Here is a 27,543-nt window from a genome sequence, read left to right on the forward strand (position 1 = left end):
TTTAGTTGAATGCTAGTCACCCGCTTCCTTCTTAGGGCTTATTTTATCCTTGTCAGGTAAAAACAGATAGTGTTCTTTTGCTTGATTTTTGGGAATATTCTTTTTGGGGAATAGGTAGAAGAAGGGACACTGTGTTTTAGGACCAGCAGTAACAGTAAAAGGAGTTATGTTCAGCAGTATGCTATCTTATCATCCCTTTCTCTTTATCACATAAATGGTTATGGCCGCTTGTTTCTGCAATGACAGTAATTTTAAGGAGAAAGAAAGAAAAAAATCCAAACATGTTCTCTCCTTTAAGTTTTATTCCCTATGTGCTTGTGTACTATTTTCATGCATACTTAGCTGAAAATGTCTCCTGAGTAACTGAGTATGTTCAGAAGTAACTCAATGTCAACAAACCTGACTTAACATCTGCTTCATTGAATTGATACTTTAAGTGCACACATGTGGCTCTTCCTCACTGAAGGTCAAAGTTATTAATGCTAACAGTAGCCTTCAGGTCAGCATATTCACACAGTGAGGATATCCATATCTCGGATGTGATGATAACTTGTAATCCAAAAACATGGAATCTTTTTTCATAAAGTCTCTGGGCTGTCTTTCTCAGCACTGCAGTTTAGTCTCCTTACTGCCCATCAGAAAAGATTGTTTTCCCTACTAGGAAAAAGTCTGAGTGCTTCCACTTTGGTTTGTATCTTTCATAGCCTATGTATACAATTGATGCCAAAACATCCTATATGACAAAGGCCCTTAAAATACTGCTGTTTTCCTTGGAGTATTTTCATTACTGAAGAAATGTATTCTCTTGTGTTTAAGGAAGCACTAGGGAATAATGTAGACACTGACGTAACTTGGTCTAAGGTCAAACAGACAGCTTCATAAATATTCTAGCTGTGCCGGGCTTGCTGCACATTACTTCCAATATAGAAGATCTAGTTTTTTAAACATGGTTTGTAACAAGCGGAGCAGAGTGCAAGCAGAGAGAGACAGCAAAGTTTGAGAAAACCTGTAGTGACTGCATTTTAGATTGTAAACTCTTTAGACTGGGATGTATGAGATGTGAGGACCCGATTGTGATTTGAGCCTTGAATAACTCTTGCAAAGAAAATCTTATAACCTAGTAGTGCTGCCGGGTGGATGGGGTTTGGAGAGCTAGGATCAAGATACAGTGAATCATTGAGGACCATTTCTCAAAAATAGCACTGGTCTACTCGCTCCTCTCTTGACAGGAGAAAAGCCTTATGGCATCCTACAGTAATTTGCTTGGGTTTCCTGTTTTCAGACTCCATTTATGAGCCCACAATGTCATTAGGTACAGTTTAAAAACTATAAACAAAAACAAACCTATGACGTCTTCGGAAGGCACATGGGATTAGAGGGGTTTCGTACTTAATACAGTAATCCTCTTTTAGAAATAGATCTTAGAGCCTTAACAGTAAGTTAATGTTTGTTTCTTTGTTAAGATTAAGATGATGTACAATTTGTTTCTTGGCAATGTTAGGGCTCGCTAATCCATCAGCTAGGTAGCTGATGCTCATGTTCTATATCTATAAAAAACAAAACAAACCCCCAAAAAACAGTGGTAGAGCCAGCTCCAGAACATCTGTGTACGCTCCAGAGACTGGCCAGTTTTCTAAAACTTTTGCCCTTCCTCTTCTTCCACTCATATATTGTTGGGTTTTTTCCTCTGGTTTTTGAAACGTTTACATCACTATTGCCCAAGCAGGAAGCTCCAGCTTTGTAATTCTGCAACCTGCAATATGCTTCATGTGTCTCAGACACATCAGCATGGTTCCTGTTTCTAAGACACAAATGAAAAAATACTGTTCCCTCTTTCTTATAGCTCCAAAATAAGTTCCCTCTCTTTCGAAGCTGTGGTTTGGATTTGTGTTTTAAGGGGCAGTGCCATCGCTATCTCCATTCCCTCCCGTGAACGTAGTGGGGCAGCTCCCTCCCTCCCTGTCAGCAGGGAGCTCTCTCAAAGAGAAATGCCAATATTTGTCTAGCTTGGTTTCTTTCAAAATGGCACCAAATGGGCTTCTCAGAGAAGTGGGGGTTATGGATACTTTGCAGTGCTATGTCCCTTGGGAGCTTGAAGCACTGGGGCCCAGTCTGCTTAACCTGTGAAAGCAAAGCTTCAAATGAGCAGCCAGAAGCGTAGATGCCCATTTAGAAGAGGCAGATGAATTGTTCTGCAGCTGCTGAGAGCAACAAGTCCTCCTCCCATTTCTAACCTGAGGTAAGGGGTGGTTGAGTCACGTCTGTGAGTTCACCAGGCAAGGTGGCATCAGAACTGGGACTGCAACCCAGGTTCCTGGGAGCCCAGTTATGCTATGTCATTACTGAGTTATGCTGTGTTCATAAAAGCTCTTGAGTTTTATAGTATAAGGAAAAAAGGGAACACAAATTAATTACTAGGCTTTTCAAATTCTTCTCGAGTCTAAGCAGCAGTAGCTTCCTGAAATGGTCTTGGAGTAGCTGCACTGTTTAATCTCGACAGTATTTTTCCTTCAGTTTTAGATCCTGAAATCATTAATTTAAGTGGAGAGAATCATAAAATCTCTCTCCTGTGCTCAGCATTCTGTATCTTATGTTCATTTCAGAGGCTTTTATAGAATTTTATTTTTTTATGATCTTTCCACCTTTACCAGAGCGTTGTAAGGAATTTATTCAAACAGCTTGTAGTTATATATATATATATGCCTAAATCTACGTATAGGTATATATATACGCATGTTGTGTGTAATATTTTGGCATATTATTATCTCAATAACATGGCTCAACAAACAGCATTATTATAATAACAAAACAGGAGTCTGTAGTCCCCCAGGCATCTTCAGAGGCAAAAAGGTATGAGGCTCCTAAACCCAGCCAAAAGAAACCTGTTAGGTGTTGAAATACTGGCTGCTCTGTGCAGTATTAAATATTAAAAAAAAAAAAAAAAAAGGTTGTTCCAGAATTTTCCCAAGTATTTGCTTCCTTGGACTTTTGATTGCATTAGTGCAGGTATTTCAATGAAATTCATGGAGCGGAAAGGCTCTCCTGGCCAGGCAGGCCTGGGCAGCACAGCACGGCGGCCACAGAAGCAGCACAAAGCAGCATTTGCCCCGGGGCGCCCGGAGGGCGAGGACAGGGTTTGCTGTTAAATCATGGGGGTAGCTTTAGACCTTCCTCTTCAATTGCTCTGCCAGTCTGCTTCAAACTGGACCTGGAGTTATTAAACTAGAGGGTAGGCTCCTCGACGTCCCCTTGGTATCAGTCTCAGCTGTGACGGCCAAAAGAGGTTTTAGGGGAGGTCTGGTTTCTAGGGCCTACGGTATTTCTCCATGAGCCCCTGCCTCTGTTTAGGAACTGGGATGCCGGACAAATGGAGTGCACAGGGCAACCTCAGAGGCAGTCTGAACGAGAGCGTGGTCTCGGACCTATTCTGGCCCTTTTTGCGGGAAGGAAAGAGCTTGCCCACAACTGCAGAAAGCCCTTGGCTGAAACAGGGAGCGAGAGCCATTAATGGACTGGGTTGCAGCAAGAGAAATCTTTGTTTCCGTCCTAAAAGGTGTTCATTCATCCCTGGTGAGGCCACGTCCATCCCAGGCATAACACTCCCTACTCCCATCCTTGGTTCAGGGCAGGTTCTTCCCCCACAGAACCCATTTCCACCTTCCTCCAGTCTCCATACAGTTTTTACCTTGTCCTTTCAGAGGGAGGGCATCGCCTCCCAGGCAGAGCTACCGGGGGCTATCTGCCTGCTGCCGCGGGTTGGCATCTGGCCTCGCGCCATGCTGATGGAGGCATGTGGCAGCACAAAGGTGCAGGGCAATCAGAAAGACACTGTGTAAAGGCTTCCCATCGCACAACGATTTTGTTGTGTTTTTTTTAAGAAGTTTTGTGACAGCTCGTCTTACTTTACAAATGTGTGCCTACAGCTTGATCACTTGGGTCTGTTTTACTATGATTTGTACAGCAATTAGTACCCGTTCAGTTGTCAGTGGCAGTGGAGGGAGAAGGGCTGCCAGGATCGTCCCTTCTAGGAGCGTGTAAGCCATTATGGAGCTCTTTTCTGTGGCCAAGCCCATGGCTGGACTCCTGGATGTTAGCACTTATGTGCCAATTCCTTGCTAAATAAAATAATTCACTTACTATTTGTAGAGCTGGGGATATAGTAGTCTCTAATATTGTATGCTGTTGTTTCCTTCTCTGAGTTCGAGGGGATGGAAATCCTTAGTGCGCTGACCTGTCTCCATCTGGACAGCAATGGGCAAATTCTGTGCTGTAGGCATGTTCAGTAGCTTTACGACTGGATCAGATAACTACAGAATGATACTACTACTTTCTTAGGTATTCCCCATACTAAGCACTGGGGCATAATACTGCAGGCATTGTGAAAGCATTGTCTGAGTGAAGACCGCAATTTTTTAAAGCATAAACATGTGCCTGCTACTGTCAGATGGAATTTCTCAGTCATGTAAAATAACATGTTAATGTAAACATGCAAAGGAACTGGAAATTGCCTTTTTTGATCAATGGTTTGCTAGTGAGTTGTTAATTACCCGGAGCTGAATGGAAGAGTTTCAAATGGGCAGCGGAGTTAAATGATGGAATGATTTTTTTGTAATCCTGCACACTTTGTATCATATGAAAGTCTCTTATGTGTATTCAGCTGGACAGAGGAACAGGGCAATTGCAGTTTGGAGCTGAAAAGAAAAATAAAGTAGTGACCTGCCTGATTGTATTGCTGGGTGCCTTATAAGATGTGACTAGGAATGCCTAGAATGTAGGCATTTACATTTAATTTGTATTTATCTCGGGTTTTTATTTCTTTAAAGTGAACTTTTAATAACTTTGTAGTTTAACCTTGTAGGCACCTAGTATCCCTTTGCTGTCCTCTAGTTTTCATGTTCTTATTTCCCACTCAGCTTGCCACGCAGCACTTTTGTAGTGATTACCTAATGCTGCAGTTTCCCTCCTACTTAGGTGCTGCAACACTGCTATTCTTATTCCTGCAACACTGGGGCTAAAACCCCAGACATGAAAGACAGCGCGCCTGTGTACTGACTCCAAAAGCCTGCTTGCTTGTCCTGAATCAGACTGTACTGTCACTGGAAGTGACTTTGGATATCCTTAATTGCAGCCTGCAATTCACAGGGACATGTACATTTCTGATGGAATGACTAAAAGCCTCTAGCATTAGTCAGCCTGATCCGTAAATCATTTCTCACCACTATTCAGCCTACCTTTTTCCCAGCAACAGAAAAGGGAATCCCAAAGAAGGCACGGTTTGACACATGCATCAGTCTCAGGTGGGCCCCTCTCTTTATTTCTCCCCATTTCTCTCCACAGCATTCCATCCAGCAATGTTTCCTCTCCAGAGGTAGAAAAGGGCTGGATGCAGTTGCATTCTGATGGCTGACGATATTTGGCAATGTACTTTGTAGAGAGCTGAGTGCTAGAACATGCCTGTTGACCCTCTCCCCCTCTCCTTTGCATAGGCCTGTGCAGAGGTCAGTCCCTGCCAAGGCGAGGGCAGCAAATTTCAGAGCCTAATCAAAATTTACTGCCACTGTCCTGTCAGACTGCAGATGATGCAAGTATGAGGAGAAAAGCCCTCTGGCAAGCCATGAACATTAGATGTACCCAAGTGGCGAGTCAGTGAGTTGGAGGCTGCATGGTTGGACTGTGACAGAAGAAAACGTCCTTATCCATGGTTCTTCAGTCATGCTAACCATTGTCTTTTCTTGTTCTCTTATCTTCCCCAGGAACGAGTGGAATATCTCTTTCTCATAATTTTTACAGTGGAAGCATTTTTAAAAGTAATAGCATATGGACTTCTCTTTCACCCAAACGCTTACCTCCGCAATGGCTGGAATTTACTAGATTTTATAATTGTGGTAGTAGGGTGAGTACCAACGTTTTGTCTTTGAACACACCGCACACATGAGGACACTGGGAAACTTTGGGAGCATGAGGGTGGGTGAATGCTTGGTACATTACTTATGGGTGATGTTAGAGGTTGGTATCCATCGTGTTTCTCCTACCACCACCATTTGTCCCTCCTGTGTTAGCCCCTGTACAGACTCCATGTGTTTTACCAAGTATTACCGTGTAATCTGAAAATACAGCTAACTCACCGGTCTTCTGCAGGTATAACTTGATTCATGCTTGATTCATTCAATGTGTAGCAACAATTTGCCTTGAGGTAAATATTAAGGATTGACAATCAGTTGATGCAATTTTCTGTCTGGTATCCCTTGCTACTTAGCCTTTTCCAAGGCTTTTGAAGGTTTGCAAGACATGGAAATTAAACTGCTCTTTGGGAACCAGGATAAAAACAGGAAGCAGTGCAAAGCTATTGGACAAAGTCAAATGCCTGAATATGTTTAACTGGAAGAAAATCCCTTTGTTTGTAAATCTGTATGACTGTTAAAAAAGAACATCTAAGTGGTATCTTTTAATTAAGTTTAGAGTTGGATGACATAAATTCTGCCATCTTGTGAACTTTTACTGATTTTTCTCATTCTCAAAGATGGATGAAAAGTTTAAATCCCAGGTTTTCATACTTACAAATTCTTCAGTTCAATGGCACGCTTCTGCTGGTGATTTTAACACTTTTGATTTTGACCTTTTTAATGTTTTAACCTTTTTAAAGACTGATTTTACTATTGTAGATCAAACTGCCACTTTGAGTTGCAACCTTTCTAATCCTGTTAATTCCTCTCTCTAGTTTTCAAGCTTGGCATTTCATTTATTCAAATAAAAGCAAAATAAAACACCTTCTGCTTTTTCTACCTGAGGGTAAGAGATAAGCAAGGGGTTTGAATTGTGTTTGTTGAAGGGAAGAGATGAAGGATAAACTACCCCTGAAGACAAAGAGAACAAGTATTATTTCTTTGCCTGAGTAATTTGTCCCATCCTCCCACTACTCCATTGTTAGAGAGTTTCATCGCCCACAAAAACTTGCAGTCTTTTCACCTCTTTACCAAGGAAACCCTGCATCAGCTCCTAGGGAAAACGTCAAAAGGGACACTTTCAGTCATCAAGCCCATCATAATTTCTGCCTCAAACCAAGGTCCACCTAGCTTCTTGACCATTTTTGTGGTGGCTCCCCAAAATTATGTCAGCATACTGCTGTATGCTACCCAATCCCTCCCACTTTCCATCATCATGGGGAAAAGTGGGTAGAAGGAGAATTCCCAGTGAGGGGGAGGGAGGATGAGGACGAGCTGGAACCTATTCTTAGTCCCAAGACCTCTCCGCCTCCATGTAGGCATAATGCTTTTCCTTACGGCAATGCACAATTGTCTTTCTCCTTCATTCCTACCCACAGCCAGAGGATCCCACAGCAAATTATTAATTGGAAACTGGCAAATCCCCAGCCCCTCCCCTGGCATTGATGTCCAATTCCATAGCTGGTTCTGCCTTTGAATGCCCTCAGATATCTCACTTGCTTAGGAGTTGCTGCTTAACTTGAAAGATTGGAGAACAAAAGTCCTGTGAATGTGATTATTCCCTTTTCATTTTCATGAGAAAGAGACTTTTTAAAGAGAGGACACATTACCTCTTCTTCTTACATTGGAATGTGAAAGAGCAGGGCTCCAGAAATCACAGGGCAGCATTATATCCAGCTTAAGTACAGTCCTTTTTAATTTTCCTACTAGGGCAGTTAATCAGCAAGATGATATTCAGACTGAAATTAATTCCCTTGCCATTGACAGAAGCTGCAGCTCTCAGCTCTTCTATCTGCTCTTGCCTCCAGCAGCTCTCAGTCACTAGATGGAGAACAAAAAGTGTAACTGGGGAGGGATTACATGAGTATAATAAACATGGCCAAGACCCCAAGGTCTCTGTTAAATAGTAACAATCTCAAGTGACAGATTCCACTTCAAGGCCAGATGGGTTCCTCTGATGTTTATCTGTTTAAACTCACTTGTACAGTACCACAGCCTAGGCTGGTGCACTGCTTTTTCTCTCCACAATCCCTCTGCAAAATCTACGTGGTGATACCATCTGTTCCTGTTCTGCCCTGTCTTCTTTTCCTACGGGCTGTCTGAAACCTCTCAATGACATTATGTTTAAATTTCAGCATATTTGAATATTTTGTCAGGGAGGAACTCCCATGGGAAAGATTCAAAATAAATTTTAAAAAGAGAGAGAGGAGGAAGAAAGCAAGTGTTGGTAACAATATTTCCTTGTGGTGCCTTTTTCTGCCTATTGGTGGAGCTACTGGAGAAAGCTGAGTAATTTGGACACAGCTGTAGCACTGGAAAGAAGGATTTATTTGTTATGTGGGGCAAAGGATGGTGTGGGACTCATACTGGAAGCATCAAGTCCCAAAACGACTGTGGTAATTGCCATTCATGCTTGTTCTGCCTTAGGAATCATCTTCATTTTCAACAGTGGTTGTCCTTGCTACAAAAAAATAGAAAGGTTAGGTGGGAAGTATTTCTTCAAGTACTGTGGAAGTTAAAGGAGAAAAAAAAAAGACAGGTTTTAGATCCTTTGTTTGTCTCTAAATCCACCTAGTGTACACTGCTTACCACATATATCTTGAAGAGGTAATACAGCACAACTGGCTTCCTTTATGTTAAAACATACAAGTCAGTAGAGAAAGAGGAAAATGAACATGTGTAGGAGCAAGCATAAATTCTAGAGGGAAGTCTCGGGTTTTATAAAAATTTACAAAAAAAAATTGTGCTTGTATACTTTCCCCTGCCTTCTGAGGACAGGTCCCGTGATATCCAAAAGGATCTTAGAGTCAGTGGTTCTAACAAGGCCACAGGAATACGCAGCAGCAGCAGCGGGGAGCACTAAACACAACTGCTACGTTTTCTGGAGAAAGGGTACACTTTAGACCCGTAAGCTTGTAACAGTTTATCGTTCTTGCACTATGGGGGACCTGCTTATTCATCAACTAAGTCTTTTGAAGCTTGATTCTTGCTTATCTTTAAATAGCCTATGACCCTGCTATAGCAGCTACCATTAAATAAATGCTGCTTTGAAGAAAAATGTCTGTGTGTGGGTATCAATCAGAGGCTCTGTGGATAAGAACATTATTAGTTAAGAGTAGAGATCACACCCCTAAGCTGCCTAATGAGGCACAACACACAAACACTAGCGATTAGTCAAATTGTTTCCTGCTTCTTTCAGTTTCACTGTTCCTCTTTTGGAAAACATTAAAACTTTCAGATATAACAGTGACATCATTTAATATTAGGCTGTTGGAGGAAATTTCTCTTGAGAGAAGACTAACTTGACAATGTTGTGCTAGAAGAATATGTGTCTTTCCTGGCAATGCTGTGGTTTGTCTGCCAAGCACAGTCATTCTCCAAGGACCCATAGCTTCTGCCAGAAAAAAGGTGTCGTAATTTGAAAGGCAGTCTTACTTGGGAAGGTAAGCAGTGAAGATATTTGGAAAGTATCTGAAATTCAGAGCAGACTGGAAAATGTGGTCACAGTACACGTCTTTCTGAAGACCTGTGGGGAGTTTCTAAAGGGCAGACGCAAACACTTTCACACTCACAAATCACAGGTGAACTGTAAAACATTGTGAAAAAAATCATTGTACTTTACTATTTCTTTATACCTATGAGGATTTTTTCTGTTGTGTTTTTCTGCTGATTTTTGGCCTTAGAAATACCAAGCCCTCTGTTTTCTCTTTATATTCTCGAGGCCCTTGACAAGTTCTTTTTTTATGCTATAAAGATCAGTGTGCCCTCCCCACAGAGGAAGAGATGAAGAGCTGTAGAGCAGGTTACAGCCTTATCATGCTGCTGTTGGCGTCATCTAGCAAAGCGAAAACCTTTTTGATATTTCAGATGTCAAAAAAGAAACAGAAAAATATAAGAAAGAAAAACAGTGAGGCTAGCTTCATACCTCACAAGTAAATGTAAAAAAAAAAGTGGAGTGTGTCCATACACACATGTGCATGATAGAAATTTATTTTCTGCTTTATAGTTTATGTGTGTCAGATGGATTTAGTTTAGGTGTAGTTACGTCACAAGTGAAATTCAGAAACCAAGATGCTGTTAATTGTCCTTCATCAGTGGAAAGTACTACATCCAAATGAAAATGGGGCATGAATTTAGGCTGACAGAAAGTAGTTAGCTGGAAGGAAATAAGACTGATTTCTATATCCTTTTTTTTTAAAATGGTGAGATTTTTTGGGGCCACAAGAGATTGAGTCTCTTGCATTTTTATACCATCCAAACTTTAGTTTCTCTATCAGCACAATGTTCTCTCACGCCATGCTTGGAGTGTGCATTTCAGCTAACTTACCTACTGAGAAGAAAAGCAAAGAACCGCACCTCGCTCCACCATACCTACTGTAGGCTTTTCCCAGAGGTTTTCATCAAAGAGCAGATTTTCCCATGTAAATATATGGTAGAAGGACTCTGGCCTCCTGTTTTATATCAGTAGCTTAACATCTATCCATCTCTTTTAGGATTGGAAAACAACTAGCTGAAAAACTAGAAATACTCTATGGAGCTCATAGAAACTACAGATTGTATATGGGTTACGGGTTTTTTTCTTAATAGAGGATAATGGAAGCGGCCGTCAGAAGCCAATGCATCAGGGGATTTACAAATGGATACACAAGCACATAATCTGAGCATACTCCCTTATCTAAAAATTTGGACCTTGAAGGATCCCTGAGTTTCACTCCAAGTTCTACCTGCCGTGACCTTGGTGAATCTTAAGTCCTTGTAAAATGGGTGACAGATAATTAACAGTTGGATTAATTATGGATGATGATTTTTTCCCCAGGGTGGATTGTTGGTTAATAAATAAGCGCCTTTCTTCTGTGTCTTATCATTGGGGCTATTTCTGAACAGGACTTTTTTTTTTTTCCCTTCCCCTTTGGGTCATAACGAGTTACAGCCAAAAAAGCATGTGGTAGTTGTAGCCTCTGAGTCACAGATGTCTGCCCATGCCCTAGCTCAGGAGGTGATAGGGACAGTGAAGTAGGATTGGCAAGATGTACTATAAATTTGAAAAGTGGCGTAGAGATTCAGTAGTCCAGATTGGGCACAGTCTATACCCCAATACAAAAGGGAAAGAGAATGAAATAAATGAGAGAAATAAAAAGTTGTATTGCATTAGTAAAAAGCAGGATTAGTACAAGGGGAGATATTAATCATGGAGTAAATGCATTAAAACAGGATTAGCAGGAGTAATGCAATTCAAGTAGGTTTTAAAATAAGGAGCAGCAGGAATTACTGCAAATTATTCCTGAAGTAGGCAGATGACTGTGGGTACCTCAAGACAGTACATTTAGCACATCAATGCTGGAGCACACAAACAGGGCCACCTGGCCTGCAGTGGAGCTGCATTAGTCTGGGAAGGCAGGTTCTAGCTCCAGTGGAATGAGCTGTCCTACTGGTTGTGTTTCTGCTCCTCCTAAATAAATTTAGGATATGTATAGCTTTTCTTAGGATGCAGAATTCTAGAGCAGCCCATGGTTCACTCATTGCATGAGTGGCAGGAAAAACGCCCTTGGTGCCAGCTGCTAAGAGCTGCTGGTTGGTAAAACACGGGGCCAGTGATGATGGGGACCAGGAGAACGGACCCTCAGTTTTGCACATTTGCTGACTCAGAGTTCCTTGAGATTTCTTGGCTTCAGCATTGCAAGAGAGCTGAAAAACAGCGTAAGAAATCTTTTGCAGTGAATTTTTTCCTCAGAGGATCCCAGGAGACTGGGACTGTTGTATAGGTATGTCACTCATCATCTAGTATGGGAATTCTGTTGACTAGGAAGAAAGAAACATTTGAATAAGAAATAGAGCATATTTCTAGAGCTTAATCACTAGCTTACTGGAAATACATTAGGCCAAATTTGACCTACAGTGTTTCTATTATGAAGACCAGCAGAAAATTGCAACTGTATAATTTGTGTACACAGCTCAAGAAATACATATATTCCAATAATTCATGTTCTTTGCATCAGCTCTTGTTTATCTCTCTCTGTGGTATCTGTACTCAATGCAGTATTTCTCACAGGCTCTGTTTTTGTCTTCTCTGCATCCTGCTTCTCAGTCTGAAACACCTACAAACTCAGCATTCAACCTCCCCACACACACTTTTTCCCACGCTTGTTACCTAGTTGTTAAATCTTTCTGCAGTGCTTGAAGCTGAGGCTTTGAATAGATCCAGTTAGGAGTTCCTCAGTCACAGCTGACAAGTTTTATAAGACTCTTTATATGAAATTTAAAAAAAAAAAAAACCTGCTTCAGAAACTAATTTTGCATTTGCACTCCCCTAATCCATGTTTTTGTGTAATTTAGTGCTGGGGAAATGTGTTGGCTTAGATGCTTCAGTAAATGAATCCTCCTTTTTCTACCCAGGGCAAGCTCTCTATGTTTGTGGCTCTATCAGTAAGTTTTAACCGCGGACTGCAGGGATTGGAGCTTCCTAAGCAATCAGGAAGCTCAGTCTCTGCTTGATACGCAGTTTGGGGGCTCTCTGCGGAATATGCCCGTCAGGGCTTACAGATGAGATCCTGGCAGAGGCACTGCAGACTGCAGAGTCTGAGAGAGAAATCAGTCAGTGCTGAATCCAGGCCACTCCAACTAGGCTGTTTGTGGCATTCCAGGCAGCTTCTTTAAAGTTACCTCTGGTACCTCCATGGCATGCCATGGGCCACAGGGTCTCTGCCACTCACAGAGAAGCTTTTTCTACAAAGCGCCAAACATCCATTTAGAGTGGAACGGCTTTTAATCTCTACTGAATTTGGCTGGGTTCAAGCTGATGACTTCAAGGCTGAAAGCAATGCCGTTAGCAAATTCATGAAGAATCCATCCTCCCCCAAAGGTATTAATGTTTTACCAGAAAAATGGAAGCTGCTTCCTGAAAGCTAATTTATTAAATCAAGTTCTTATTAACACATAGGGTGAGCCTTCAGCTTTCACAGAAGAACATTGTCTTTTCTGCCTTGCTCTGCCTTTTCAAATGCATTCTGAGACATCTTCTCCTTAAAGCAGCTACTCCTACTAGCCAAGATAAAACATTAAGACTGGTATAATAAAACATTCTAATAATAAGACTCCTACAGTTTTGCACTTTCCCTAGCCAATGCATCAGGGGATTTACAAATGGATACACAAGCACATAATCTGAGCATACTCCCTTATCTAAAAATTTGGACCTTGAAGGATCCCTGAGTTTCACTCCAAGTTCTACCTGCCGTGACCTTGGTGAATCTTAAGTCCTTGTAAAATGGGTGACAGATAATTAACAGTTGGATTAATTATGGATGATGATTTTTTCCCCAGGGTGGATTGTTGGTTAATAAAGATAGCAAAGTATTGGCAGCAGAAAAGGCAAACCCTAAAATTTGTGCTTTCTTGACTTTCCACTTAACTCCCACTGGGTATGTCCAGACTGTCTGGTAAGGACAGCCTGGAGACTGCCTTCAAAATCTGACCTATGTGTTCTGCTGTTGGTGACTCTTTAAATTCGGCATGAGGCATTGCCAGAATGGCCATTTTGAAGCACCCAGCATCCCCAGCGTGCAGGGCAGGGGGCACACCTCCATGTGCCACCAGGCAGGCTGGTCACTGGGGTAGTCTATAGCTGGCTGCAAGGAGCCATTAGGCTGAAGGAGGAGCATGTCGTGTTTATGTCTGCTCCAGAAACAAGTGTTTTGCAAGTGGTATAGACATCACCATTAGGCTGTTGCATATGGGAAGAGTCTGTCTCTCCTCCACCATATGCGAATGTCGACTGAGATGTGTGACACTCTTCACAGGTCTGTAAGATAGTTTGGGTGATATGATGATGATGATCTCTGTTCCTGTTTAGCCCAAGCCTTGCTGTCTGCCTGCAGATTGTTTCCTCTTTCTTTTTGCAGGCTTTTTAGTGCAATTTTAGAACAAGCAACCAAAGCAGATGGGGGGAATTCAATAGGAGGAAAAGGTGCCGGATTCGATGTTAAAGCACTGCGGGCTTTCCGAGTATTACGTCCGTTACGGCTGGTGTCTGGAGTTCCTAGTAAGTAACGTCATTGTTTTTGTTTTATGTATGTCTGCGGTGTGGCATGGGGCAGAAGTAATATGTGTAACATTTTTGAAGATGGAGAGTGATGCAGATTATTTTTGGTGTGTGTGGGAGGCCTTTTTTCAAATTAATGTAGATTCATGACAAATGTGATATTAATCAAAGGATGACCAAACCAGAGCTGAAGGGGAATGGAAGTTTCCTGGTATGTCAATCTGATTGTGCAACCTTTGTAAACAATAAAAGTGAGAGATCCAAGATTTTCATTATTTCAAGCAAAAGATCCTTTAAATAATTGCGAAGTTATAGTGCTTTGTTGGTATTATAAATACTTGACCTTGATGGAAATGCTGTATGGTCATTTGTGTTGATTTTGGAGGGAGAGGAGCTTTTTCATTAAAATTGCATTTTATTCTTTGCACGTGATGTTCTAATCAAGAGCTCTGGGAACAATTTAAAACCAACAGGACATAGGGCAATGACACAGTCATGTTCTGTCTTAGTCTTATTTGCTTAAATTATTTGTAATGCCTCTGAGAAAGTCCTCAAGCAGCTTTTGATAGTCTAACATCCATTTTCTTATTTACAATGAAGGTATGAGTAACTGGAAGTCTGGTAATTCTATTGTGGAGGTGGAATATGAACATCACAGCGTGGGAGGATTATATCATTTGGCTTGAGAGTTTGTTATAGATGGGACCTATTGGCCTCTTGAAGAGAGGGTTAGTTGAAAGCTCTTATTGCTTTCCATGTTTATAGCAATGAGAGATGTAGTTAGCAGGAAAGGAGTTAATCTTCTCCAGAATAGCTGTGGAGAGAGTTTTGTTTATGTTTTATTTGGGGAGCTTGCTAGTTTGAGATCTTAAAGAACTTCTAACTTTAGTAATTCAAAAACCCTGAGTTACCATAAACTCTGTGAGATCAGCTTAAAAATCATTATTTATTTGTTAGGAAAAAAAAAGCGTGAAGTTCTTTTTCTTTGGCTTGTTTTGTGACGCACTAGGTTATATTAGAGCCATGTTTGCAGGCTTTTCTCCACAACCATAAAGGGTAGAAACTTTTTAAATGAAAGGTGAGAATCTTTGTAGGAGGAGCTGAAGCACTGATAAAAGCAAAAAAATATTGAGACAATTGACAGCACTACTATTTGGTCTCACAAAAAGCTATGCTTAGTAACCTGTTTGCAAGACCTCAGCTTGTGCCCAACTTGGGGTTACTTTGGGCATCAGTGGGTGAGTAGAAAATATTGAAAAGTAAATGCGGTCTATTAGGCAACTAAGGACCTTCTCCTCTGATACAGAACTAACACCCTCTATTCATGCCACCTCTATTAGGGATTACTGCAGTGGATTGATTCATGCAGACAATCGTGTACCATGCAATACCTTCAGTCCATGCAGAACACAGCTCTGCTTTTGGCCACGTTTGTCTCATGAAGCGTATTCTGTCTGTGATCTTCAGTCTGCACTGGCACCCACTTAATTCCTAGCTGTAAATTAAGGTTTTGTTGTTCTTTCCTGGTCCTTCTCTGATCTAAGTCTTTTGGCGCTTTCTAGTTGCGTGCCCGCTGTATTGTAAGGGGAAGGTTCTCGAATTTAAACATCTAGGAACGGAGTGTTCTTGGTGAAATGCTGCTTATGCTGGGACGTGTTTTGACATAGGCTGAGCTTAACCATACCTATAGTTCTTGCTGTTTTGGAGGACAACACGTGTTCCCCAAGACAAAGGGGTTTTGTTACTACTGTTCAAATCTCTTGACTAGTGCTCTTAGAGGACTAGAGGAAGCTGAGGGAGCCAAATCTGACACAGTTCATACCCATATCCATCTTGATCCCAGGGTAGACTATCTAATAGTCCATTTGTGGGTTTTCTCATCAAGAGAAGTATTTAATTTGCACCAGAACAGAGCACAGGAGCCTGGTGCATGCTAAGAAATATTTGGTCTAGATAATGAAATGCCAGTCCAGTGTGAAGCAGGTAAACCATCAGCTTGACCTAACAGACATTCTCTATTAGTCTTTACCTTCTTACTAGGGAAATATTTATTGAACCAGGCTTCTTTGGGGCTGGCGTGGCTTTTAGAAAGCCTACTGAGGTCTGTAGCTAATACAGCCTCAATCTTCGCTGTGCATTTTTGAATTGTACAAATGCCTGTTGATTAGCCTAGATAAATGTTATCACATCCATATGTATTAGAGCGTAACTTTTCTCATGAGGCCTTTCAGATAAGATTGCCTAAGCCAACCATAAATAGTACATTACAGGATTACATTATTACATAATAAATTAGTGCAGAGGTTTAGAAGTCAAATCTCTGGGTCTCATTCAAGTTCTGTCCCTGAGACATTATAAAGACCAGTGGGTGAGTTACCAACATTGCACTTGCTGTGTTTTGCCATCTATAAAAAAATGCCTTTTGCTTCCTTCGCCTTCCAAAATGTGGTAGACTTTTCCACTGTGAGGAGATGACCCACATAGATTTGTCCTAAAGTTACATGAATGTAACATGCACTGCAGTTTCTTCTCACTTAACAGACTCTGTAAGTGTATGGAAGCACCATCCTATTAGTAAGAAGGGATCCTCGAGGTCAGCCGCCTTCTGCATGGAAAGCCCAACATCTGCTGCTTGGCTTGAGGTCCAAATCTAACTACCACAATCTGGAAAGAAAAAAAAAAGTGTAAAGCACAATGATTCTTATAAACCAAATTTATGAAGCACATGGTGAATTTTGCATGCAAATCTGAAACTCCTCAGGATTGGGGTTGGGAAATAGGTTGTCTGAGGTGGAGAGACTGGCTTGCAGCATGGAATCATTTTCTCTGAGTCAAAAGGAGTTTGTGTGGCTCAATCCACAGGAAATAATCCAATTTAAGTGGGACATCTTTTGTATTCAGGTTCAAGCATTTAAAGACCTGTTTCAGAATATAGAGTTTCCACAAAAGTATGATTAGAATTAGGGGAAAAACATATGAATTGCCCTCTAAAGTAAATTACTAGGGTCTGCATTTTGCAGATGGAGAGACTGAAGGAAAAGTTCAAGGTTTAACACTCAGAAGTGGCTTCTAACTCTATACATCTCAGAATGGCTACCAGTGCTAGACACGGGTATCTGAAAGCTTCAGATAGATGGATAGAGGACATCAGCCTCAGAGCTGAGAATCTCTTTTCTCTAAGTCCCATCTATGCTTAGTTCCTGGGACTTGGCTGTCTCTTGCCAGAAAATGCCTCAGCTGTGTAGCGAAGAATTCAGGGACTGTTCAGCGCAGAAGTGATTCATCTGCAAGCAAAGTTGGTTCACCCAGAGACAGAGAAGCAAAGGTGCCTTTGACAATCTTAGTTAGGATTGAACTGTCCCAGCCCCCAAATTACTTTAGTGCATCCTAAAACCAAAAGGATTTGAGGTCATGAGTTCAACAAAGCCTGTAGAGTATGTCTGGATGACTGTCATTGGCAGAAAATATTTCATAATCTTTAAGAGAACAGATGATACTTTTATTTTTTGTGATTATATGGACATTCGCAAGACCACTTGTCATAAGGTGGTCATTTGGTTTAAAATATGAGACAGATGTTTTTTACCCATGTCACAAAAACAATTGTAGCATCATGGGAGAAGGCTTCAAAGGCACTGAATTTAATGTCTTTAGGTTCCTATTACACCTTCAAAAATTGGTGTTAAGTATTTACACATTTCCAAGCAGTGCAATAGGGTTTGATTGGTGTTTTGTTTTGGTTTTTTTTAAAAAAAAAAAAAAGGAAAAAAAGGTAGTTCGAGTTCCTTTTTTGAAAACATTTTTTGGAGTGAGAAGTACAGTTTTTGTTGAGACTCTGAGAGGTGCATGGCAGAGCACCTCTGATTAGATACTTTCCACAGCTCTCATCCATTGCTGACAGTTGCTTTGTGAATAAAATAAAATTTAAAAGGGATAATTAAGCAAACTCTTTTTTTTTTTTTATTATGTCTAAATTTTTTTAAAGTCATACTGCTTCTGAAAAAATGATCCATTCCCATTCTGTTTAGTCTGGCATTATCTTTTAAATTAATGGTGAATATTTTCAAAAGCACATGGATGATTTAGGTTTCACAGTGGTAAGTCACTTTTGAAAATTAAACATAAGCACATTATATCATTGATACACAGGCCAGACTTCACTGTTCAGCTATTCTGTTACTGTCATACTAACATAATTCTTGTAGTGCATACTTTATTTCAGTTGCTGAAATAACTTCACTGCTGATGTACCAAAGCAGTCTCCTTGTAAAAAACAAACTTCACTTGTGCATTAGAGCACCCATCTTAATGTGGTATTAAGATCAATATATTGGTTTGAGAAAGGAGAGAGAAGGAAAACAATTCCCTTGACGGACATAAGTAGACAAGTGCAAAATCAGCATGTATACCAAAACTTAATCACCTTAGTGTCTTGGAAACTGTTACTCAGTATCGCCTTTGGCAGGAGCAAAGCATTGCAAAGCTTTCTAGGGACAGAAACAAGTCAGCCCTTTTGTGTCAGGAGTTTTCTGTTGAAAACTGTTTCTCCATTTTACATTACTAAATATTTTAAAACTTGTTTTAAACATTTTGTGCTTGAGGAGGGCAAAAAGAAGCATCCAATTCGGCAATGAAGAAGCATGATCCAATTAAAAAAGAAAATCGCTCCTGACTATTGGAAAGGGCAATCAGTTACTCCTACATGTGCTAACTCACACCCATTTAACTTATTAAATTCCATTTCTATCACCCGTATTCATGCTGCTCAATTATACCACCTCATATATCTGTTCATCCTCTTTCTGTTGTACTCCGTCTTCATGTACCTACATTGTTGCGACTAGTTATTGACTATCTGATATTTGCCAAACTTAATTTATAAGCTCTTCTAGATAACTTGAAAGCCATATAGTTTGAGTAGATGTTGTATTCCATACTTGTATTTTCAATGACATCCTCTGCTGAGCACCAAGTTTTATGTGGGCACCTTACCAAAGCTAGAGAGGAAAGTTGACTGTTCCCTAGAACAAAAACTTGCCGTGTTTTTTCTTTTCTTTTTTTAAAAAGAACCACAAAAAGCTAAGCCTGTGATGTGTTCAAGCTTCACTGGAGTCTCCTAGCAGGAGGGAGTTACTCAAAGGCAGTGTAGGTAGGTCTCTACACCAATATTTGCATGGTCTACTGGAGATGCAACAATCGCATAGCTGGGAAACAGGGTATGAGCAAAAGAACCTAAGCCAGACCCTCCTCATGAAATGCAATGTCTTTCTGTCAGTGAAACAACAGCATGTAACTGGTTGAGTATTTTTTTTTTAGTTAAAATGAAATAAGACCACAGTTTTCACGCATGAACGCCTAGAGATTACTACCTTTACGCGTATTTAAATAACTAACTAGAGCAACAAATTTTTCAGAATGATGCTGTTATTGAAGTCCATGATTGCTCTGAGTTCATGTGAAAATTGGGCACCTTCAGATAAGGTGAATGAAAAATTTAGACATTTTTAGATTTTGGTCTGTCTCATTACAGTTAGTCCTCATTTGCCCTGAAATGCTCTTCTCTATTAAAATTTACAATGCTTTCTCAGTCCCAACAATGTTCTCTACCCCATATTCATTGCAGTGTTTTCTCATTACCGCAGTCATCTTCCACCCTTATCCCAGACTCTCTGGCATTAATCAGATTGTTTCTTTAAACTTTGTAGTATGTAGGAAAGTATCCTGTCTTTACTTGCACAGCCCTGATAGACTTGAGCCATTCAGATGTGTATATATGATGCCGCATTCACCACATACAGCAGTGGAGATGAGAAGTAAAAAAGCCCCTGAGGGCTCTATGAGAAGAGTAATGAATGAGGGAAGTTTTGCCCATTTGAGAGATGCGGGCTTGTCAAAGATGCTGGATTGGTTTGTTGTTAATTTGCCATATTGTTGCAGGGAGGTGAAGCAAGGAAATCCCATGGGTGATTGGACTGGATTTTTTTTCTGTCTAGGTTTTGTCTGTGTGGGATGCTGCCTGAGTACATTGTGCCTATTAAATTACAGTCAGTTTTTGGGGAGAAGTAAGAGAAAAAGGCTTATAAGATGTTTAGGTTATAGTCTACATTTTAACTCTAAGACTGGCAATATTTCTTTTTTTTTCCTCCCCTTTTTTAAGGAATATGATCTAATCTAATAATTTCAAATCATAGGAGAATTCTGTCCGTCTGTATGATCTCATAATTCAGAGATACCCCCTACTGAAAGAAAAATATGAGGGGACTTTTATAGCAAAATATAGAGTAACTTACAGAGTTTAAGACAGTAGGGACATGTCAGACTCACTATGGTAATCCTCCTAACACAAGACTAAGCAAATCCTCTACCTCGTGTTTGATTCCAGGACTCTGAATTTGCTCTTCAATGATTTATAAAAAATGGGGGTTTGACGCCTATTGCCTATCAGAAGGTCTTTTAGTGCTGTGAGCTAGAAACTGGTACTATATTTCAGCTACACCTGATTTGGAGGTAGTGTACCTAACCAGGGGGGAACAGACATAACATTTTCTCTCTTGTGTAATCCTTGTAAAGCTGAATTTGTCTAGAGGCCACATTGAACTCAGGTGTAATTGAAGCATCCTCAGAGCCACTCCATCCGGTGTGTGGAGAAGGCTAGGCCAGTAAATAAGGATCAAGCACCATGCAGAGAGCCCAGTTCCTGCTGCAGGCACGCTGCTCCTGAAACCTTAGCTTCTGCTTGTGCTGTATAAAGCAGGGAGAATGAAATGGTGATTAATTACCCTCAAATGCCCTCTCCCAGGGGAAATTCACTATTCTCATTTGTAGCATCATGTCAACTTAGGTGTGCCAAACCACTTTACTGGAGGGTGAGCATGGGACCTAGAGCAACTCTACATGTTGTTTGTTCTTTCTGTATCTCAGTGTGCAGCCTTATTCCACCCGCCACACCTGACAGGCTGGCCTCTGATTGCCCTTCTGTTTGGGCTTGCAATGCCCTTCCCAGCCACTGAGACAACGCCGCTCAACCTATTGCCATGATTCCATTTTGCAGCTGTTGAAATAAACACGCCCAATGCAGTTATTTGGCTTGCATTTGGGATTCTTTTTTTTTAGTGCACAACCGAAATTTTCAACTGTAATTTCTCATTGTTTTCTGCACAGCCCAAGAAAATTAACACCACTTTATATAGTTGAGGAAATTATGTAATTGAGGTAATAAACACAGAGGATTCAAGAAATGAAAAATGACATCTCTTTTGAGAACCATGCATTTTTGGAATAAGGCAAAGAAATGTGAGCCATTGCCTGTTTCTATATGTCGAATAGCACATATTAAGTCTTAAGTTTTAAGCAAATAGTAACTGGCAGTCAGGAAGACAATTTTTTTTCAAAATGTGTATGCTTCTGGCAAAGTATAGTTGACAGTCATCTGTTTTGCACATGGTTCGTGTTTATACACTGTCACTGGTAGAGCTAGGGGCTTAAATTTACCCTCCTGATGCATGTGAGGTTATGATATAAACAGCATACCAGTGGAGAATTCTGGCTTGCCTTCAATGCGAGGAGATAGGAGAAGCGGCCTGATCAAAGCTTCCAAAGTGTTAAAGGTTTGTGTGTAGGTACAAAAGAGTAGAGTAAGCTGGAGGAGACAGTATACTGGGCAGTTTACTGCCACCAAACCTATGTGATAAAGGTCATTGACAACAGAGGGAATTGCTGCAAATACATTTGGGCAAAATTTGGCTTCCAAATCTTGATTATGCCTTAAACTTTGTTGTTGTTGCATTTTAACAATGTCAACTTTTGCCAAGTCCAGTTCCTTTCTTTTCTCTTGGGCTCCAAAAGCTGTAGGAAACGTGCTTTCAAGCAGATTTCTTACGTTCTCCTTCATTCTTGAACAAGACTTCTCAACCATCTGTACCATCTCTCCAGCACATACAGCACCGTGTGAGGACAAGTTGCACCACCTTTCCCATGTCATTGCCTAGCTGTTTTTAATCTCAAGTGACCAATTTGTTCTGCTTTCATTACAAATGGGAAGGGAGTGGAGAAAAAAAGAAGAGAGAACAGTCTGAACCAAATGTCCTCATTAAGCTTATTTCTTCATAGTTAACTTAAAACTCTACACATGTTCACAAGTCCTTTATTTACTTAGGTCACTGTTACCCAAGGGAACAATTTGATTCCAGCGTAGCATCTCCCATAGGTAAAGATCATTCCTGTGAGTAGTGCTTACGCAATCAGGACCTAAAGCATGTTTCCTTGAGTGGTACAACCTGCAGAATGATGTAATTTATGGCAGAAGAGGTTAACTCGGTGTAGCAAAAAGGGGTTTGTCTTAGTAAAGAAGATTACTCACAGAGGCACAGACTTCTTGTAATAAAGATTTATTTCATATTTAAGGAATGCCAATGAAAACAGGGAAATGTTTATTATTTGATCTTGGCTATGTAGCTCTTTTAAAAATAGCACTAACTACGAATGTACCCAATAACTGTGTCAGCCTTTATCCTACCAATTACTGTGCGTGCTGGCATGATTATTTAACATGTCTTCACAACAGAACAAAACAAAAAATCCCAATACCATAATGTGAGACCACATCAGGGTGTAGGCAGTCCCTTCCAAATGAAGAAAATAAAACCCACGCTGACATCAAAGAGCAGACATGGAGATAGTAAAAAAATCCTAGCTTGCCTTAGTAAAAGGTTTTTCAGAAATGCTCTGGATGAATCAAACTTTCTTTCTAGCACCTTTTTTCATTTTTCAAGTAATGCCCAGAGTTCTCATTCAGAATGGGCATAGGGCACGGCTCTGAGAGAGAGCCCATACCATCAAGATGCTTGTCCTAAAGCATCTGAAAATCTAAGAATGCCATCTGCTGTCTCCTAAGAACAGTTTGCATTGTTGTTTAGATATGCTTTTGTCTGGACCATAAAGGAGCAGAAGTATACACACAGATTGTAGCTAACTGGTGTCAGCAGGAATGTGTTGGGTTCCCAGTTGCTCACTTGTAATTGCTGGCTGTTGCTGTCTCATGACGGGCGAGGGAAGATCTTGCTGTTCCAGATCAAAACAGTAAGGGTATGATCCGTTGTTTTCTTCTTACATTCTCTCCCAGATGACATCTCTACTGCATCTGATGTCATCCCAACCTTACATCAAATGTCATTTCATACTTTGATTCCAATTGGCTAAATTTTGCGTTGCTTATTAATTTAAGATTTTGTAAGGAATGATTTGAAGTCCTTTGTTCATTTTCTCTAAAGTGAATGTATGTCTATTAATTTGATACTGAACTGTTGGGACTTTTTAACATGCCTGAAGCTTTCTCATCGTCTCTCGAAGAGGTGACTAACACATGGTGGGTAGCATTTGTCTCGAAAATGGGACACAAGAGAGTTCATAAAAGAGTGTTTTGCTCAGGACACAAGGCAGTACATGGACGCTCCATGACTCTGGCATTATTTGAATTAATTCTGTTTGTCCTGGTCTTCCAAAAGCATTGTTAGATGCCAGTGGTCATTGTTGTGATTTTCACAAAGCATTCTCAAAATATCGGCAAAGCACAGAGCAGCGGACCAGTCAGATAGTTCTCTCAACCAGTCAATACATTTTAAGTTTCCTGTTTAGTCTCCAAATAATTTTTTTTTTTCAGTGATGATCTGAATTTGTAATAATATTGCATCTTGTATAAGTGCTATAGGAGGAAAAAAAACAAAGCACACTGAATTGAGAGGAGGCAAATCTGAGGAAATATATTTAAAAATTTCAGTGGCTACATAAATCTATTTGAGACCTGCCCTCTTCTCTTTAATCTAGCTTCTCCAAAATCAGCTACTGCCTTCTGAGTTAAGTCGGCTTGATATTACTGTGCTAGTTGAGAAAACGGGAATATTGGCTAGTATGGACAACTGATAAACTTTTCTATGCTTAAGATGTTCACTGATGGAACAAATAATTTGGTGTTCTCGCCATGGGGAAGTATTGACCAAAGGCCAACTACAGCCCACCTAATGTGCCCAGTCTCTTACCATTTTATCAAAGTTCTCTTTCTGCCAGGGAAAAGGGAAGGAGATCAGACATCTTTCTTAATCTCCCTTTTTCCCAGAAGCAAATCCAATTCCTGTTTAACACATGTAACAATAACCTATCCCATATGTGTTTTGCCCTTTGTTGCAACTATTTTTTCTGAGTTGTCTGAATAGCTATGCCTCTTATTTTTTCAGTTTTAGATTATCTTCTCATGGTTTGCCCTGCCACATCAATCACAATTCAGAAAACATCTGTTAGCCCTCTGCAAAGAATCTTTTTTTTCAACTTCAGTAATGCTAAAGCTGCTCAACATTTTTACATCAGAAGCATTTTTGACAGAAAGTAGCTCATGGTTTAAAAGAAATAGAAGAAATTATAAAAATTCTATTTTTGACACTTTTTTCATAAGGCTTACTAAATTTTGTTTTCCTTAGGAGTGGAAAGATCTATAGGAATTCAATTTCATTATCAGATTACAAAACCCCCTCTCTAAATTTTCTTCAAGCATCTCATCTTTCCATCAGATTCCATTCTTGCAGAGGGCTCCCCTTTTTGAAGGCAATAGTACACACCTGGTGTGAGAACTGGGACATAGCAAATGCTATGTATCTTAGAAGTATAATCTGTTGGTTTGGTTTTTTTTATATTACTGTTAACACATTAAACTAGCAGCCTGGCTGACATTTCTGTCTTGTTGTGCATTGGCTGTTGGGTTTAGTGATTTTTTTTCTGCAATAACTGCTGTTCCTTGTTGTTCAGTACATTTCTGCAATTGACGTTTTCTCATAGGTTGTTGCTGTACATTGCTTTTCGATATATATTGGAAGTTACCAAAAGATAAATTTCCTTTTAATCAGGTTTGATATCTTGGTCAGAAATCAAACCAATATGTCCATGTATCCATACAAACAAGCTTTACAAAGGCCTGTTTTAAATCTAACAGTGCTGCTGTTTAGTATAAACAGCGCCCAATGAAAGAATTTAGGGTTGAGTCTCACCCCTGCCCTCACAATATAGGTGAAAATTTAAACTCAAGCTTTAGCCCATCTTTTGCTTTTCACATTCCAGTGTTGAGATTGTTATTTCACTTAAAATCTTTACTTTGGAGGGGGCCAAATTCCACTCAGATTTATATTTGTAGATTTCTGTATCTGTAAAGAATTTAATTTAGCTGTACCGTTTTTGCAGCAGGAGAGCCTTATAATTCCCTCTTGACAGCTTATTATATGTAAAAGGAAATTCAAAATAAAGAAATGTTTAGTTCCAATGCATTCCAGCAATACATCCATAGTCTGTACAAAAATCTTTTGAATTGTGCAAGTCGTAAAGAAAGTTACAAAGAAAGTAAATATCAATAAAGAACCATTCTTTCGTCTGACAAATACATCTTTGCGAAAACTGCAACCATTAATTTTTCTGTCCAAACATACTGGAGCTACCTAGGGAGCTAAAGGAGGTTTTGCTTATTATATCAGAAGGCATTTTTTCCCCTAAAGTTATTTTATTATCTGATGCCTGCAAGCAGAGCTTTACGTCTAATCAGATTTATAAAAATCAAAAGCAACAGTCTTACTAGTGTGGAAAAGAAAAAAAGCTGGAGTTTTAGCAATTCTGAAATGGGACTGATTAACCACTGAATAGGTGAGTCCCTAAATCCAAACTCTCTTCTTAAAACTAAGAGGCAAAGTTGTTCAGATTTGTCTGGCCATGTCTTTTCAAGGATTTTGGCATTGTACCATGCATTTTCATTAATAGTATTTTTAGTAGTTTAAAAAGAGAAAACAAATCCCACGTGTGCATCAAAACAGTAACACAGTAGTGATCACACATCGTGTGGTTCGCATAAATTCTTTCATTACTTGATCAGGCAACTTTCTATTTATAGGTTCTCAAAATACTCCTGAAAACGCTGTATGACAGCAATTTTGAAAATGTCATGCTATGCCTCTCCAGAGCTTAGTCCCACCTATGCCCATTAAGCACAAAGTGATAGTCTCCAGGCCTATATGGCCTGTGCTTGTCATATACGATGCTGCACTTCTACATAGATAGCCATGTAAAGAGAAAGTTTTAGGGTTTATCCAGTATTTTGTTGTACTTTTTCTGTCATGAGAAGCTAAAACTTAGTGTAGCTCATGGTATGCCAGTTATGATAGGCTCGGAGCGTTTAACCCACAAGAAGATCAATTTTTGTCATCAATATATTTTTCTCCAAGTACTACAAGACTGCAATATTATCATCCCTGGATGCACTTTTACATTTGCAGGACCCCTGTTAACATTTGTTACCTTGCTAGCTTCTCTAAACATGTTCACAAGTGATAAGTTCAGGAGAAGGAGCTGAGAAAACTAAAAGACTCTCTATTATTTATAAGACAGAAAGGATTATTTAGCTATGAACAAAAGGGGCTAATGTCCACTTACCTGGGGAGCTATGAAAATAAACAGTTAAAAATAACGCTGTTCATGACCCTTAGATTTTGGCAACTTTACAAAGGCATTTGTAATCCAACAGTCATTTGTCCTCCACTTAAATGCTGGTACACTCACAGTTGAGACCCAAGTGCTTTGAGCCCGTTTCTGCTGCCACTATGCTTTAGCAGTTACAGGTGTCCATAGTTCCTTGTTTCAAAAACTACATCCTTAGGACACAGTAATGTGTGTACTCGTTCCTCATAGCTGTGTACAAACAGCATTTGGCATTCTGAAACAAAGCTCTTGAATCATTATCTCAGTTCAAAAGTTACCTAACTATTGGTTTGGGGTGGTTTACGCTCACTTGACCAGACTGACGGCAGTACAGCATTTTGACACATTCCTATACAAGTATTCTGACAGTGGCACAGGACTAGGCCAAAATTTGCTCCTGTACTGGAGCTTGAAAGACTGTTTCTGACAGCTGAATCTGTCATAGCTGTGCTTGAGCAAGAAGAAATTTTAAAAAGTGGAAGTGTGATGGAGCATTTCACTGAGAACTGGTGCAGTCCGCTGGCCAGACTGTCTTTAGTTTTGCATAGCTCTGTAGAGAAAGGGGCGAATAAAAGTTCTTCCTATTTGTGATCCTTCACAATGATTAAGTATAGATAAAATCTTTACAATGAGCCCAAGAACTGTTTTTGCAGAGCCCATGATCATTCTGTCAGCAGAAAATCAAAGCTATTTCCTGAGAAAGGGTGACAGCTGATCCTTGCCGGCCTAGGAACTGCCAGGGCTCCTGCATGCCCTTTACCTGCCTTACTTTCAGCCCATCTTTAGGAATCCCTGTCTGGCAGTGAATACTTGACCTCATCCTCCCCCCTCTCAGCATAAGACTACTTTAGAGCACACTGTGGTCCTTGTTCAAAACAGCCTTAAAGTTAACTTACAGAACTTCATTTGTGGTTTTGATCAAAATGGTCTTTTTTCTGTAATGTGCAGTTTTCAGCAGGCAGTTAGCTGCCACTTTTCTCTCCATGTTCCTTCTGTATACGCAGGTAGCTGCATGGGAGGGACACTACACCTTTTTTTTTTTACACTGAAAAACTGTGG

General features: G+C 40.2%; 1 protein-coding gene across 1 annotated transcript in view; it reads left to right on the top strand.

The window, feature by feature from the left end:
- The first annotated feature begins 3,776 nt into the window (after nt 1–3,776).
- Nucleotides 3,777–27,543, top strand: part of CACNA1C (calcium voltage-gated channel subunit alpha1 C) — a 208,888-nt gene continuing 185,121 nt past the window's right edge. Inside the window, exons 1-3 of the mRNA XM_075168159.1 lie at nt 3,777–3,806; nt 5,754–5,893; nt 13,841–13,980. Of these exons, the coding sequence (XP_075024260.1) occupies nt 3,777–3,806; nt 5,754–5,893; nt 13,841–13,980 (310 nt within the window). The remainder of the gene's footprint in view (nt 3,807–5,753; nt 5,894–13,840; nt 13,981–27,543) is intronic.

Source organism: Calonectris borealis, chromosome 1 (assembly GCF_964195595.1).
Source record: "Calonectris borealis chromosome 1, bCalBor7.hap1.2, whole genome shotgun sequence".
Lineage (NCBI taxonomy): Eukaryota > Metazoa > Chordata > Aves > Procellariiformes > Procellariidae > Calonectris > Calonectris borealis.